The sequence below is a fragment of the Geospiza fortis genome, unplaced genomic scaffold (genome assembly GCF_000277835.1).
Source record: "Geospiza fortis unplaced genomic scaffold, GeoFor_1.0 scaffold10, whole genome shotgun sequence".
In the NCBI taxonomy this organism is placed as follows: domain Eukaryota; kingdom Metazoa; phylum Chordata; class Aves; order Passeriformes; family Thraupidae; genus Geospiza; species Geospiza fortis.
This window is the reverse complement of record NW_005054326.1, coordinates 6453607-6471408: the sequence shown is the minus strand read 5'-3', so window position 1 is coordinate 6471408 and position 17802 is coordinate 6453607. Positions and strand designations below refer to the sequence as shown.

At 39.9% G+C, this 17802-nt stretch overlaps 1 protein-coding gene across 2 annotated transcripts in view; it reads right to left on the bottom strand.

The window, feature by feature from the left end:
• FGD4 (FYVE, RhoGEF and PH domain containing 4) overlaps positions 1-17802 on the bottom strand; it is a 67098-nt gene that overhangs the window by 30385 nt on the left and 18911 nt on the right. For both annotated transcript variants that reach the window (XM_005421062.3, XM_031057006.1), the window contains exons 2-3: positions 9757-9921; positions 2393-2564 (exon numbers count right to left, since the gene is read on the bottom strand). In XM_005421062.3, coding sequence (XP_005421119.1) covers positions 2393-2484 — 92 coding nt within the window. In that variant the 5' untranslated portion in view covers positions 2485-2564; positions 9757-9921. The remainder of the gene's footprint in view (positions 1-2392; positions 2565-9756; positions 9922-17802) is intronic.

The window sequence follows — 17802 nt, the reverse complement described above, 5'->3', positions numbered from 1 at the left end:
TATACATAACTAAAAATAACTATATTTTTAATTAAAAAATATAGTTATTAAAAATAACTATATTTTTTTTATTAAATAAACTTAACTCCAGGATAAAATTAATACATGTTTTTCAGTTGCCTGCACAAAGACGTTTAATTAACTTTCTGACATGCCTACATGCTTGTGGGCTGTACAGACTAATGAAAATAATTATTATAGTTGACAATCACAGTTTGAAGTTCATGAACATGCTACCTAACCATTTCAAGATCCTTAATTAAATTGAAGTTCAGTTTCACAGAAGACATATTTTGTGGGTTGAGCTCATTCAAAAAACAAGGAATTACCTCCACTGCCAAAGCAGGATAATCCAGAACCCAGCATGCTAATCATGAAAGTTTCTCATAAGCAGAGATCATAGACTTGAGTAGAATTTAGTCATTGGACAGGTATTACTGGTGTACCTAATGAATGATGCTGCCAAAAAACAACTCAGTTTCCCATAGTCCACAAAATGTCCCTACTTGTAAAGGTCTATCAACAAGAAAGTTTTATTTCTTTAATAATAGTTTCCTTTGATTGCATAATATGGAAGAAGTTCCTGCACAGCACAGCAGGCAGGTCCAGGAGGAAGAAATGTAAGGCTCAGTGGTGCAGGGCACAACGAACCTTAAGAGTTTTCTTTCAGAAAAGATTTTTTTTTCCTATGGATACTGCACTGTTTAAAAGCTGGGTGATGCTTTGGAGGAAGACTAGAAAACAGAGTGATAGCAGATTAGAGACTGGTGCTAAAAGAATTCACAGGACCTCCAGTGCTGCAGTAATCTTGTTTTCCCATCTCTGAGAACCTGTCATCACCAAGTGCAAGTCTCTGCCTAATGACAGAAGTTTCTTGCAGATGGAGCTCTGAAATTATTTCTATTCCGATGGACAAACCTACTTTTGCAATGCTCAGCTGCTTCCATATAAAGGATTAAATTTCACCCATCTTGAGAGGAAATTCTTTCAATGAAAGCCTTTTTTACTCTGGCTCCACAGCAGGTCATGCATTCATGTACTCTGTTGTACATCATTCATGCACTCCCACGGGGGCATCCCTTCTGAGATCCAAGGGATTTCGTGTCCCAAGGGAACATGAAAAAAACACATCCAAACCTTGCAATGCACAACTGTCACTGGACAGTTTCTTGAGCTGTTCCTCTGTCATGGGCCTTCTGGAAAGTCACTCTCTGTACAGAGCAGATGTATTTGAAATTTCTGTTTCAGAGCTTATAATGCCTCTTCTTAGAGATGCATCATGTGCATCTAATTAAAGTCACCCAAGAAGCACCATTTTGTGAAAGCAGTGTTGGCTGTTGTTCTTTTTTCCCCAAAGTTTCAAATGTTTCCCATAAAGTACAGAATTGAAACTCAAGAACAATGAGCTTTTCCACCAAAATCACAAAGTACTACAAAGCAAGCCATTTAGGGAATGTATGCCATACCACTACAAATAATTTGTAGAGTTCACCCTCTTCACATGAACAATTGAAGAAGTTAAGACAGTATGAAATTAAAACCAGTATTTCAGGTTTTTCTATTTGCTCATAAAAGTATTTTTTTCTCCTTCAAGAAAAAAAGTATTTAATATTAGCTTCAATATTAAACTTATTTCAAATTGCTGACATTTTTCAGGTTGTTTTTAAAATACAGCAGGTTTATTTTTTTTTCTTTTAAAGGAAAATTAGGAATGATGAAAAAGCCTTATGAAAATGCACACCTTGTTAAGCCAAATATACAACTGGCTCCCACTATTTCAAAACACATGCAGTTTTGCCATCAAGTCCTTTAGCAGGGATAGGACTGAGCTCTACCACAGTACCAATGTTCTTCCTCACAGTGATGCCTCAGGTTTTAGCTTTTATATTTTTCAGATTCTGTACTGTTTTGTTGTGTAGTTCTGAGCTTCATATTAGGGGATGGTAAGCTCTCTTCACAGATAGACTGATAGACAAAATAATTCCTTCTCTAGCTGGGGACCAAGGACAAATGATCCAAAATTCAGGCCCCAGAGAATAAACAATGTGGCCTGAAGAGGCAAACAAGGAGGATGGGACTTTATAAGCTGAAGCTGTAATTGGACAATTAACTCCAATATGCAAATGGCCCAGAACTTATAGAAGCGTGAGACCCTGTGACTTGATTGTCCACTTTGTGACCATTTTGTGTTCATCTTGGGTGTAGCCCTGGCTGGGCTCTTGTGCTGCCCAAGGTAGATCCACTGAGGCCTTCTAATAAATCCCTACTTTTTTCTTTAACTCTGCCTAGCCTCTGTTCTAGGTCAGCCTTCACAAGGCATCAACAGCTTCAAGTTCCAACAATCCCCACACAACAAGCAGAGTTAAAAACCAATTCAAATTCTATCACATACCTGCCTCCCTCAAAACGGTTGATGAGATCTGACACTTTACTGGACTTTTCCTTTGTGACACTAGAAACAGCAGCAGGTGTATCTTCCTCCATTCTTGGTTTCTGATTTATTAAAGCTTTATGCCTAGGGGTTTGGTATGTTGCCTTCTGCAGATGAATTGGCTTTGGAGGCACTGCAAAGAACAACAACAACAAAAATCAATCACTCGTATTTCTTTGAGTTTCTAGAGTACAGAATCATAGAATGGTTTATGTTGGAAGGGATCTTAAAGATCATCTAGTCCAAACCCCCTGCCATGGGCAGGAACACTTTCTGCAAGACCAGGTTACTCTCACAAATGAGATTTTTGCATAAAGAACTCATGGCATCAGTGAAAAAGAGATACTCTTGGCTTTATTTAACCTTAAAGCTGCTTTACAAATACAGGGACTTCATATAGTTCTTCATGCACTGTTTAGTATTAGGGATCTTGTTCTATTTCTTGACTAAAAGCTGAACCATATGCTACTTTAACAAGCTAGAAAATTAGGGAGTTTTCTTGTTTTCTTTCTGTGTGTTTGTTTTCATAGTGTACTGTAGGAAATACATACGAGAAGTTTATGATTACAGATTTTGTAATAAAAAAGAATTAAGCAGAAAGGAAAGAGAAAGGAAATTGCTGCCCCAAAACTCTGGTGCTCTCAATCTTTACCTTATCCCTTGTGACCTCAGTAATAATTATCAGTAGAAAAGGTATTTGCCTTCAGCTTTAAAATTCCCTTACTCACTGAACCTTTGTCGAATTATACTGCTGAAATCCTTCCCCCCTGAAAACACTTTTTTTTATTCTTGCTTTTTCCCCATCCTTACCAGAAGTCCTTCTAATTAGGTTGTTGATGATCAGCCACTGCTCAATACAGCAGTGACTAGAACACAAAAGACAAGGTGACACATGAAGAAACTGAAGTCACAGCACTAAAATCTTTAAGCAACCATGCAGCATTTGTGGGCAACAAAAGCACATCACAGACTGGGCCCAAATGCATTCCACCTTTGAGCAATGAATGTCCAGCTCCATCAAAAGGAGAGACTCAATGGAAAAGGACCTTAATTCCTGAGAACACTTGCTCATTCCCACACACATCCCCAAAACATACAAAGTGAAAGGGAGCAGTGAAAGCATTTGACATGAAATTGGAAAAAATTATTGAAAGGCAGGCATAAATTGGCAGGAGTAGGCAATATCCTGCCAGTGGAACCAGTGCCCCAGGGGCTCAGGCACTGCTCCACAGGCGCCACATTCCAGTGGGACACAGGCACTGGCCCTCCAGCAACTATAAAACCTGTCAGTGAGCAAGCGAAGGGAAAGATGACTTGAACTGGCTTTTTTTACCACGCTTGTGGTAGGGACAAAAGCTCCAGTACAGGATACACAATAGGTGGATGTGGAAAAGCCATGTTCCTTGCATTGGTGATGCTAGAATATCTTCCTAACTTACCCTGGAAAACCCATGCACCACAGGAATGATCTTAAATCCCATCAAGTGACATTTGAAAGGGATGTTGAAAAAATTATTTCAAATAAGTAATCATAGATGGTGATAAACTTGAAGAAACTTGCAGTTAAGGGCAATTTTTCATTTCTTCCCTTCATTTAATTTATAGGTAATACAGGAGGTAATGTTTGTCTGTGTTTCCAACAACCTAATTGCAGTTTAATGGGATTCCAGTGATCACTACAGTCTGAAAAGTACCATGAGAGATTCTGTACAGAAATAAATTTGCCATAAAAAGCTTTAGAGTTCAATCACATCAACTGCAAAGGCTGATAGATGAAATAATCAAAGGGAGAAGGAAGGCAATCACTGTAGGTCAGATGCTTTTACTGCGCATATGTGCACCCTCAGTCCTCGGGCTTTATATTTATTAACACATGCAAAAGAAGCAAGGCTGGGGAAGGATGCAGTAATGCTACCCTTTTGAAATAGTTATTTGCAACCCTGAAACAAGTAGATTGTTAAATTGTGCAACTGCTTCAGAGTGTGAAGTGACTGCAGTCCCTCCTGAGAAGCCCCATGCAGCTGCTGGGCTGCAGCTGCAGTGCAGTGGAACAGCTTTCCCCAAATTCCCTCTTCCCAGGGAGCTCGGGCAAGGCCTGGCAGAATGAGGCCAGCGAGCATCCCATAATTGTCCAAGCACTGAATAGCTCCCTGTGCTGACAAAGCCATGGGACAGCTGAGACAACGAGACACCAGCAGGCTGGGGAAAAGCAGGACGCATCATTGATCACAAGCACTGCCATCCCCTCGGGGGGGAGCTGGACAACAAAGGGGACACGGAGCGGATTTGCTGACCAGCACCACAGCCATTTGTAGGAACATTTCTTGCTCTTGCAATGGACTCTGTATAACCCCCAGTCCTTGGAGTTCTCTTATGCAATGGACTCGTACAGCTCTCCAATTCTTCTGTACATCTCATGAAATGTTAATATCCTCACAAGGATATAGTAAAACTACTAAACTTGAGGGAATTAATGTCTACTGATAAAGCAGAAGGAATTAGTTGGTAGCTATTTTTATACTGGATCCTCTGGGACAAAAATCAAATTCTAGGACATTTTGTTGAAGTGTCACAAACTTTTGCAGCTGAAAAACCACAGCTAAGCAGCATTTACGCATGGCAAGCAATGAGGAACCTCTTGTCAAACTGGACAACCCCCATATACTGAAAATCACTTTAATGTCTTCAGAAGACAACCACAAACCAAGCAGCCAGTTCACTTAGGCAAAATATTTTATTCCTTACTCCCTATCAGCACCTAGCAGACTGCATTTCCCCTACCAGCTGCTGCTGTAGCTACTATATGGTTCAGAAATAGTGCTGTGGAGAAAGAATAGTCACAAGATCAATGGAAAGAAAAGAATCAGTAGTGTAAAAAAATAAAGCAATCCACAACCCTCAAACCTTCCTGTAAGGTCAGCCTTGTTAACAGGGATTATGGAAAGCAAATTCTATTAATTCTCTCCTCAATGTACTTCTGTAGTGTTTTGTTTTAATCAGATTATTTTTCAGTGTGCGCAGAGCAAGGATCTTAGAGGGAAAAAAAGAGAAAAGACTGCCCTATTGTAGTAACCTGCATAATACGGAGCTCTGTTTGAGTGTATAAATACTCTTGCCTCTGTACTGCAGACTTTTGAGCTCATTAGGAGATATGAACTGCTTATTCTGCCCAAAAAAAACCTCTTCCATATACTGAGGTAGCATATACTGTACACTGCTAGCCAAAATCAAGATTTATGCTGCAGTGCCTGGCTGTGCATTCAACTTTGTATATATACCTAAGGAAATGTCAGGTAATGGCTCAAAAGGTACAACCACCTTTGCAGACTCCGAAGCAAAGGTAATTAATTTCTTGTCTTAGAAAGTATAATGTGTTCAATGGTTAAAAATGCTGCTATGCCTTAACTCAATAAAAATGAAGTTAAAAGTTCCTGTGGTAAGCAACTGCAGCTCTCCTGGCTGAGTCATCCATCATCACCAGAAATATCAAATGAGCACTGCTGAATAGATGCCAAAGATTTATACTCTTAAGAACAATATGAAGTAACCAGTAACCTAAACACAGCAGAAAGAGAGAAAAAAATGATCTTCTCTTTGAGATGTGTGTTTCCACGTTTTTGGTTCACGCCACAAGAAGAATCTTTCAGTAGTAAGTCAAGAGAGAAAACCAATAATAATCAGATGTTTTTTGTTCTCTCATTTGTCTTCTTCACAGAGATAATTTGGGGATTTGTTAGTTTTGTTGAAAAAAGAGACTTTGTAGCAGGTTTCTTAAAGGACCACCAAGACTGGAGAAGCCTACCTAGGAACAGCTGCCAGTTTTAGTTCAATTCACCTTTCACTGTACAAGTTTCATTTGCGAGTGAAGTAGAGTCTATATCTCACACCTTTAAGAGCTTTTTTAAGCCCAGACCACTATCAACTTTTAACCATAGACTATATAATAACTGAAAAAGGAATGCAGGGTTCATGCTACACAGCAGATAGGCAGCTAAAATTGACTGCCAAAGTTTAAATGTTGAAACTGTTGCATCCTAATCATTTCACAGTAGCACAAACCAGGCCAACTTTTGGAGTGGAAATTCACTTCCAACCCAAACAAAAAATGCCTCTTCAGCCTCAGCAGGAGATTCATAAGTACTCCTAGGCTCTCATTAGAAAAATTTAAATGAGCAACTGATGCACAGTCTTGAGCTGACAAGGCACTTCACTGCTTTCAAGTGTTGGCATTTCCACATATTTTGCATCCTACAATAAGACTGCCTGGTACAGACAGCAGTTTCAGTGCCCAGTATTTAGCAATTTGACATCATTAAAGAACTGATGCAAGAGGATCAATGAGCAAGGAATAGACGAAACTAGGAGGAAAAAAGTCAATTTTTACATGTCACTCTACATGAACTCTGCTATTGCAAGGTACCCAAATATTTGTAGGTAGGGGCAAATTTCAAATTATTTAACAATTTTCTTCCTCTCTTGTGGATTCATATGTGGTAGCATATTTTGCTATTTCCACTGACTGCCTCCAGTGTGGATTAGTCCACTGTATCAGGGAATGTACTGCATTGAGGCAAAGGCAAAGCAGCACATCTCACAGCTGGTACAGACACACAGACTGTGACTGCTTTGCTCTGCAGTCCTGATTTCTTTGCTCAACTCCCTCATCACCATTTCAGCCAGTTTCAGGCTTTGCTCCAAACTAGTTCCAAAGATTTTCCTGAATCAAACTCTGCTCCAGACAGAAATCTGACACATGAATTGCTGACTTCTTCATGGAAGGAATTACTGGGGAACAAAAATTGATAGAAGAAATTATTGAAGAACAAAAATTCTGCTATTACTGACAGTGTATCAAAGAGGATTTTTACTCCTTGAAATGCCAGGGGGCAAAAATTAAAATGAAAATAAAGAGTTTTATATTGGATTGTGTGCAGAAATTTATTCACTTGACCTAGCTACCCTGAGTGAACTGTTTCCAAATACTTAAACTACTTCTGAGAGACCAAGTACAGACAAAAGTACAGGGTTCACTTGAAGTGCAAGATTTTGAACATTTTTCCTCAATGTTAAAGCTCTATTTCCCTTAATAAAGCAAATATTACTGAAAATGGCTGTACCACAGCTACAACACAACCTCAAAGTCACGTTTGTATCTCTCATTTTAATTATTTTGGTAGGTTAGATGAAGGTCATTTTGCAGTTAGTTCCTCCACAACCAAATACACTGTCATTACAATTCAGGTCTGTCATCTTGTTTCCTCTCACTATTAAAGGCCACTTAGCATTTGCATGACTAGAATAATCATATGGAAAAATGTTTCTTGCTGCTATAAACCAAAAACATCTTTGCACCTCTGCATGAAATCTCTTTAAAAAATATAGTGGCCACTTTTAAACCAATAAACCAGAGCAGCCTAGTTTGCTTAGAACATTTGGTCTCCCAGATGCCTCTCTCACTAATTCTGGTTTCTTTTGCTTCAATTCAATAAAAAGCCAAACAAAAGATATAGTATTAAACTTCCATCTGATGCACATGCTTAATATTAATAAATGGAGAGTGAGCCATGAACAAAGGAGACACAAAATACTATTTACAACAGTATTATTGAATTTCATCTACACAGCTGCATTTCTTAAACTACAACACTATTCCTGGCTGTGGCACATTTTGGACTACACAATATTGACACACAAAAGGAAACATGGCTAGAAAAGAGCAACAACAGCTGTGTAACTTGAATGAATGGGGTCTAATAATATAAAACTCCTAATTTATCTAATAGCTAAAATTTTATAATAAGTGTGTTGGCTTTGTTTTTGAAAGGCTTTAAATCTTTTTATTGATAGCACATTTCTATTTATCCATTAATTACTTCTAAAATATTTTTCTTACGAAGAACACATGTTCCCTTTGCTGCAGAGAATTAATTCCAGAGACCTAGGAAATTGTGCAGAAAGGCTCCTCAGATAAGTAATGACTGGCAAAAACATCTTAGTTTAGTTAACAATACTGGCAAATGTTCTGTAAAAAACAAATTACACACACAAAAAAAAGGGGCTTTATTTTGCTCTCATTCTCCTGAAGTAAGCAAAATTTACTTGACATCTCTAAAAATTTCTTCCTGCCCTTAACTCTAAGACCAACTCAGGACTGATGCAAAATTCTTCAAGGCGCATTTTCCCATTGAGTGATACAGATATTTTTGGCTCCACTGCATGATGACTCTGTGTGATTCTAGCTCCTGTACTTGATTTAGATGTGCTCTACTACTGGGTTTGTATGACCAGGTTTTGGTAGCTGGGGCAGGGGGACTACAAGAGCAGCTTCTGTGAGAAGATTCCAGAAGCTTCCGCCATGTCCAACAGAGCCAATACCAGCCAGCTCCAGGAGGGACCCACCACTGGCCAAGGCTGAGCCATGAGAGAAGGGAGTAACACCTTGTGATAACACATTTGGGAGGGGAAAAAAGTTATTGTACAGAGATGATTGTGCTCAGAGAAGAGAGGAGTGACAACATGTGGGAGGAACAACTTTGCTGACACCAAGGTCAGTGCAGAAGGGAGGGCAGGAGGTGCTCCAGGTGCTGGAGCTGGGATTCCCCCACAGCCCATGGTGAGGCAGCTGTGCCCCTGCAGCCCATGGAGGTCCATGAGGTTGCAGAGGAGACCCATGGTGGAGCATGTGGATGCCTGAGAGGAGGCTGTGAGCCCATGGGAAGCCCACACTGGAGCAGGCTCCAGGCAGGGACTTGCAGACCCAGAAAGACAGAAGCCCACTCTGGAGCAGGTTTTCTGGCTGGGTTTGTGACCCTGTGGGGGATCCATGCTGGAGCAGGCTGTGCCTGAAGGGCTGCACCCTCCACTCATGCTGGAGCAGCTCATGGAGAACTGTAGCACACAGAAGGACACAGGCTGGAAAAGCTCATGGAATGAGCAATGTGTACATTACTGTCAGCTTTTGGTGCACAGACATGAAGTTCCCACCTTTCCACATACTCCTGCAGGAAGGCTCCTCTCAATCTCTTTTAGAACACCCTAAATATCTTCCCACTACCCCTGCCTTGAAGCCAGACTGTCAAACACCTCAGTTTAAAACAGTTTCCAAACCTCCCAGCTCAAACACAGCAACACTTTTGAAAATAAGCCAGAAATTACAGAATCACAAGGCATTTACAGAATGTTTGTATTTCAGCAGCAAGCTTGTGCCCCACAGTTTTCTCTCTTTCACAAGGTGCTGCTGAAATACAATACCTCTCAAGGTGCTCTGCTGCTCTCAGAAGTCTGAGAGAACAACTTCCCTAACAAAAATATTGGAGAGCACTTACCTTGTGGCTTTGGACTTGCAGCTGAGCGTGGGGACTGTTTGAGTGGCACACTTCCATTTATTCCCTGAGCCGCTTCGTAGCGTACATTCTGCTCCACAAGCCTGGCTGTGGCACCCGCTGCACAAGCTCTGGACAGTATCAAGGGCTTCGGACAGATGCTGCTGCCTAGAAAATAAATACACACAAGTATTTATATAGAAAATAACTAAAAGCATAAATACACACAAAAGTAAGAAACAGGATTGAGTGTAGGCTAGAATTACAACAAGAACATTTATTAGAGTGCTAACTCTCTACAGAGAATATTAAAATATTTAAGAGCATCTCATCCTAAAAACACTCTTTGCCTTTCATTGAAATTTGTTCTGTTGTTTAAACCTGGAAGGGTTGGATATGAAGAATATATTTCCACCATGACTAGCCTAAGCTCTTCTATAGGAACATGACAATATCCAACAGACATTTTTCCCATTTGAATTGTTGCTTGTTCAACAGAACTGGACCAGCTTGTTCAAAAGGACCAGCATTTTTGTTCATCTATTCTATTTCTGTATTCAAAATGTGTACAAAATGCTATATATTCAGAACTTATTTAATTACTTGATGGAAGGATCTGAAAATCAGCTAAACTAATTGTGTCTTTTTTGGTAGGAAAGGGACCTATTATAAGTATTAAAAAAAAAAAAAAGCCCAGCACAAATCCAGAAAGAAATTCTTTCTTAGCAGAATGGAATTTATTCTCATTCACAGGATAAATATGCTGATATTGATAAGAAATGTGGAAGAAGATATAAAATAAAACATATTCAAACAATGGAAACTGTAAAACTGCAATAAAAGCACTTATTAGAACATGATTGCAGAAGCCAAAACCATGCACTCTAGTTTTGCAGCTTAAAAGCAATTGGATCTCCAAATACAATGAAAACCCTGAAAGAATAGCATGAAGGACTTTGAGATGTCACTTAGGTCAACATTCATTTACCTCTGAATCAAAAAACTCCAGAACATTTTTGTGGGAGGAGCAAGGAAAAGGAGGAAAGCTCATTTATCATTTATTGCAGTGTTGTCATAATTATTTTCATTAAACAAAAAAATTAGGGTAGCGTTTCTGCACCTCTGTTTACTGTTGTTGTTTATCACCCTTTCCATTTGCTTGCCTTTGCTGGGTTTTTCTTTGCATGTTTCCATAAAAAGCAAATCCAAAACCCACTCAACCATTTCTTAAGGTGATCTTCCTACATCTTCTAAACAACAACTGGTCTGCAGAGTTTGGACCCTCTGGTCCCATCCAACTTCTTCTCCCACTGCAAATTCCACCCACCCCTAGCTACAGGCAAGCCTGATCTTAGAACAGCAATGGAAAGGGACGCTACAACTACTGTTCTATGCTGCTTAATGACTCTTCAGCATTTTCTGGATTCTGACAATACTTTCAAGGATTTATTCTTTATTTCCTGGAAGCCTATTTTTCCTGCTGGGCACTGAGGTAGCCTTGCACCCAGAGCTGCCCCTACCAACAGAGATTTCTGCAGAAGTCCATGGTGAGATCAACAATCCCTGCTACCAAAGCCCCAGTACTCGGTGATAACGCATGCACAACACCCACAGCAGCAGCACAGCATCTTCCCCTCTTCTACTTCATCCAGGCAGCAAGGGATCTCCCCAGAGCATAAAGGTGGCTGTTCCAGAGCGATGAGGATAATCTAACAAGGCCCCCACTCTACAGAATCAAGATCTCAGATGCCTGCAATCACAGAGGTTCCTTGGTTCTGTTTCCTGTGGTGTCACTCCCATCCACAAAAAGTTGTGTTGTACTACAGCAGAGAGAGCTCTGTCCCACAGAATTCCACGAAGCCCAACAAGGCACTTCAAGTGCCATATCCGTCTCTCCTGGGGGTGGGAGTTCTGAAAGCTCTTAGAAAGACCAAGCTCATGGTACAGGGTGTTGGACCAGCAAGTTTTCCTAGTCTCCATCTAGGAGCCGACAGGCTGGATTTCCCTCTCATACAGAATCCCATAAAAATACTGCTACAAATGAAGCAGTTTGCACTCTAAATGGGCAATTCTAAATTCAGAAACAAATTAAGGAATAACTCCTGTGGGATCAGTCGGTTGCACAAATTGGGTAGGCAATTGCACACAATTTATAAATCTATATTCAGATCAGTTATAAGTTTGCAGTGAGGGTCAAAGTGTGAAGGCTTAGACTTTTCTGAAAACTAATTGGTTTGCAGATTTGTCAGCCAACATGCTGCAAAATCCACAGCTCTGAGTGCAGCTCAGTAAGGGGCATTGCTGTGTCAACTGCTCAGGCCAAGGCTAAAAATCTCCATCAAAATATTACCTTATTTATTATAAGGATTGCCTCAGAAAATGAGGTTCTGCTATGGCCAGAATAGGAACTTGCTTTGCACGCACATCTTTATCAAGGCGTTCACACCTGTTGAAGGTTATCACTCACAATCACATAACGCCCAGCCAAATAGAACTGCTGCTTAGAATAGAGCTGCTCTGTGGTCAGCCACGGTCCCCCCTCCCTGTCACCTTCTGCTCCAGCTTCTGCTTCTGGCTACTCCTTCCCCTGGGCCAGCACCAGCCCTTGTTGCACTGCACTGTGAGATGGGCAGCAGAAATGGGGCAGGTGGAAGCTGGAGTGCGTTTTGGGTGGGTTTGACCTCACAGCAGCCCCAACACTGCTGCTTGCACAAGGGAGCAGCTGGGAATATGGCTGGAAGGGGACAGAACAGCTCTCTCAGCAGCAGCAGCCCTTCCTTAGACCTGCCTGATAAGATCATTTCAGTACAACCCCAGTTCCTCAAGCAGCTGTTCGGACTTTCATTTTACTTGATTTACACATGCACACGCACAGCCTTAATACAAAGTCCAGCAAAACCAGCAACACTGAAAAAAAATCTTTAATGCAAAAATAGTAGGTGGCCTTAAGAACCAATTTTGTTGTCAGCATCACATGGTCACCACTAGATTGGCAAATATCAGTTGCATTCAGTGGGCAAAAGCCATTTTGTAAAGCTTGTCCACTGTAAGACAGAACGGAAACACAAACAACAGAAAAGAGTGCTTCTCTAGAATGGGATTTTTGCAACTGCTTACAGGAAACAAAAGCTACAAGAAGTGTTCTGATTCAAGATGTGCTCTGTCTTCACACCAACAACCCAGCACAAGGGGCTGTGGGGAAAGAGAGCGACTTGAAATTTGTGATTGTTGTACAAGCCATTAAAAAAATCCTCCTTCCACTGTGGGACCCATGTTTGCTCGAGATGGACATGCTGCAGACATTTAACCCATATTTCAAACTAGTGATTTTGTTAATTGTGTCACATCCTTGAGCTATGTAAAGCTGGAATGGTAAAAGGCAACAAATCTAGCCACAGCATATTTCTATACAAAACTGAAAATTCTATGGGCAAAGTACATCCTTTAAGACCTGTGGAAATCTGAACTCGAGCTTCTAGGCAATGATGATGAACAATATATGAACAATGATGAACAACAGCACCTTCCAGGTGATGCAGACAATAAAACTGTGGCAGAAACACAAAATCATGGTGAAAATTCCTGTATCTAGTGTATTGTAATATATTAATATATTAATATAAATATAATATTAATGAATATATTTATATTTAATGTATTTATAAAACGAATATATATTTATTTTAATTATAGTAATATATTAATATATTAATAAAATCAAGTGTATTGTAATATATTAATACATTTTGTCATAACAAAAATCCAAAACGTGCAATATTCAGCCCAAATAATTGCTCCACAACCAGCAGCATGCATTTCAGTAGGGCTGCTCAGTTCTCAAGGTTTAAGTAAGCAGTAACACAGTTTGCCTTTTCAAAATATAGTTGTTGCCCCTTAAACACAATGTAAAATCCCATTAGATATGCAAAAATGCAGACATGCTGCAAAAACCTGCACCTTTTACTGGGCTGAAGTAGAACCCCATCATGATTAATTCTGACCTGATTAAAGAAACACTTGTGCACTTCTGCTACTCTCATGAATTATAAAAACTGAGAAATTTTACCTGAAGTCAGAAATGCCAGCATGACCAAATACTACCAGCCACTTGCTGTGTTGACTGGTACATGATTAAACCCCCCCTCTTACAATCAGGAATAATTAAATACACTGAAGAGGAGATAAAGGTGGGGAAAGATTTAAGAAGTGTAAGGGAGAAAGAGGTAATAATAGCTAATAGAAAAGAGAAATAAACAGGGCAAATTTGATAAGCACTTAATTACTTTGCTTATCATCTGCAAGGAAATGAGAAGCTAGAATGCTTGCAAACATGCTTGCATCTGCAAGTATGTTTGAAGCTAGGTGATGCATTATGTATTTTTTTCAGGGAATTTTAATTAGAAATAACTTGGATCCATGAACATTTAGACAAACAGCCAGCCAGCTTGAAGTGCCAGTAAGATTAAAAAATGGCCTATTTATATTCAGGAAGATTACACTAATGTCTTAGTATTTGATGGGTCCTCCATCAGCAGTTCCATAAGCCAATCTCAAAACCATTAACTCTTCTGTTGTATTTATTTTCATTCCCACTTACAAGCACACAGTGCTTCTCTGCTGCTACAGCACTGTCTAATTTTTACGGTCACTGTGATGCCACCCTTGTTCATGCATTCTGAATGAACGAAATGCAGTGGTTCTGGATGTAAACAAAATCTACGGGGGAAGTATTAGTCTCTTATGCCAAGAGGCAAAATTAAAGGATCAAAATTACTTCTCTTAAATTACACAGTTATGCATGCCCCAGGGGTTAAGTCCCAAGAGCACCTACCCCAAGTGGCTGTGGCTGTTCTACTGCTGGATCTTTTCATGCAACATCAATGTAAAACCTCACCCAAGCCAACCTTGGACGGAAGTGGGTGTTCAGCAAATGGACCCTGCCAAGGCACTGGCTCAGGCACAGCAACCAAATCAGACATTCTCCTGACCAGCTCAGAGGAGTGCTAAGCGGCACTGACACTACCACAGACTACTCAACCCACCCACCTACTCACCAAACACTACAGGAGCTGGCAAGGGCAGAGCAAGAGTAAGCAGCAGCTCCCTGGTCACGAACAAGAAGGCACAAAGCAGCTTCTCACTTACAGCACCACTTGTGAGGGCTGCGCCTGACATCCAGTACACGAGGTCACAGATTCTGCACACAGTTGTGTCCAAACCTGCCCTCAAACCTAAGCCTCAAGTAACCTGCTACTTCCCCTTCAGAGATTTATCCTTTCTGTGAGGGGAGCTGACACGCTTATACTGCTGAAGCACAGCCAATGCCAGTAACAACTGGACTAAGCTCAAATTATCTGAGAATTAGGAGTGTGAAGGAGGAGAGCAGGAAGTCTGGAAGTCAACATTTCTCTCATGAAAAAAAAAAATCTCCCTTCCTCCAACTCCTATTAAAAGCTATCATTCCAAGTTAATGACACAGTTATGCTCTGATACACCCTCACCTCTCCCACTGCAGTGGTGATAGAATTGTGAATGTTTTCAGCTTCAGAATAGTGCAGAAACCCCACACTGATATTCTGCTCTGGGCAGATGAGCTATAAAGATTAAACATCAGGCCAGCCTTTACTGTGGTGAGCCACTGCTGAAATATTGTAAATAGCTGACAACCAAACACTACAAAAAGAGAAAAAAATAGCTTTTGCTGAAGTCAGGAGGGCTGTCTCACCAAATAAATTAGTTTTCTTCCTGCAAGAAGGTGCTGGCCAGAAAAATAAATGGCAAATAACAGGCGGTTTAGAATTATATTTGAAAAATGGAATCTTGGCAAAGCATAGGGGGCAGATCAGGTTCTTTTAAAGGATTAGTTCAGATACCTATGCTGACAAAATGCAAAATGTAGGGTTTTTTTCTTGCAGAGCTATTCCCCAGACACAGGCAAAAATATTCTAAGTTTAACAGAAGAAGGTAGACCATTTTCTGTGAGTAAAAAGATCTAAACCATATAAAACCATAAAACCATATAAAACTATTATTTCTCACTGCATATAAACATTAATAGAATTCCCAAACCAATATTACCTGCCTCTCATAGCATTTTCTGGATGGAGTAAATAAATCTTCAAGTGAATATGATAGATATAAATTGTAGATTGCAAAAAGTACATAAATACTGCTGCTCTTTTAGTTTAATGACCCCTGTGAATGCACTCATAACATGTGACAGTGAAGTTCAACAGGAAACCTTACTGAATTTCAAAATGTCAGATCAAATACTTGCTATATGATACTTGCCAAGAACCAGAAAATATTTAACTTCTTGGTAAATATGGTACCTTACTTAGTAACAGAGAGCAAAGGTTTCCAGACCGTGGTATGCACAACAGTGTGTGAACCACTGGCAACAAATACACAGAGCAGCAACACAGAAGGAAAAGTGAAAGAAACTTCAGCAAGTTTAACTGTGGACAACATCCAAATTATTTTACAAGAAGAAACTATTTCTGAAATAGTTTCATTTTTAGTAAACCGAGGAGGGTTATGCAGAGCATCAGTGACAGAACCCAATACCAAATGTTCCCATATCTACTTGGTCTAAGATGAGACATTACTGCATTGGTTTGATTTGCAGGTATTTAGGAGACTTGCTCATTCCATGCTGCTTTTCCCATGTTTTGCTAAGCATTACAGTTGTTTTGGTTGGAAGAAATCAAGCATCTTTCTGATGGCAACTTTCATTTCTAGACTGAAATAGAACTTTCAGTAATTTCTACCAAAAAGATGGAGTTGCTATGGATGACACCACTTTGAAGTAGAATACATATTTATAGTAACAAATTGAAGATTATAAAGTCCAAGCTTTAAGATGAAGTACCAAAATATTAACTAAATAAGATTTATCAGTAATCCCCTGATCTGTCTCAGCATACAGTGAATCACACAAAGCAAGGAACTCAATGGTGAATTCACAGTCACTACAAATGTCCTGCCAATGCTGGCTACAGGAGGCAGACTCAGTGTGCTTCACTCTGTTGTCCAGTCTGGCTGCAATCTTTGTTCTTTTGGCTCTGATAATCATTTCCTTGCAGGCAAACCTGCACATCTGCTGGGAGTCTTATTAAAATGAGTCAACAATTAATGGGATTATCTTTCAACATTTGTTTCAATTTTGGATTAGCACAATAATATAACATGCACTACTGATGCTGTTCCAATAAAACAAAACTGTACAGAACTTCAAATGATTGTAATTTGAAAGTAGAAGCTTATATGACTGAGGTCCTCTGCCAAACAACACCATTTCTTCACTGAGGTTTTTATTACTCACCTACACTTGTATCCACTGTGACGATGGTTTTGCTGATGGTGGAATAGTTCATCAGCTATTTAATGAATAATGGGGGTTTCTTGAGTTCACAGAGAAAACAAATGTTCAAACCACATCTCCAGAAACACATGACTGAAGGGAAAGCTCCGAGTGCAAGGAGTTCTGTTCAGAGGAATAAATTACTCCTCTTCCACATACTTAGTTCCTGTATTACAATATGTTCCCTCAAAGCCTTGTTTTCACTTTAGCCTTTGAACACATATTAACAACCACAAAGTCTAGACAGAAAATATGTAATAGTATTCTTTTACTTGTAGAGACTTTTTATGGTTTGTGTTTCATGAAATAATGTCAAACCCTTTCAGTAGATTTGGACAATATTTTTTCTTTGCTTTTATTACGACTCCAAGACTTACAAGTGAATACAGATCCTGACCCTACAGCCATGTACCATGAACTTCATGTAGCTAAGAACCACACGATCCAAAGCCACAATACAAGAAAGACAATGGGTACAATGAGAGGCATCAGCTCCATCACTCCAGGAATAGGCAGGGCAAGTTGACCCTGTAGCCCAAGTCAGCTGCCCTGCTGTTACTGTCTCATTTCTGCACCAGGAAACTTCAGGTAATTCCTCCCTCCTTGCCAGCACTGCCTTTTGCCAATGCCATAACTCATGATGGTAACTTTCAGCTGGAGAGCTGCTTCTCACATGACTGCATTTC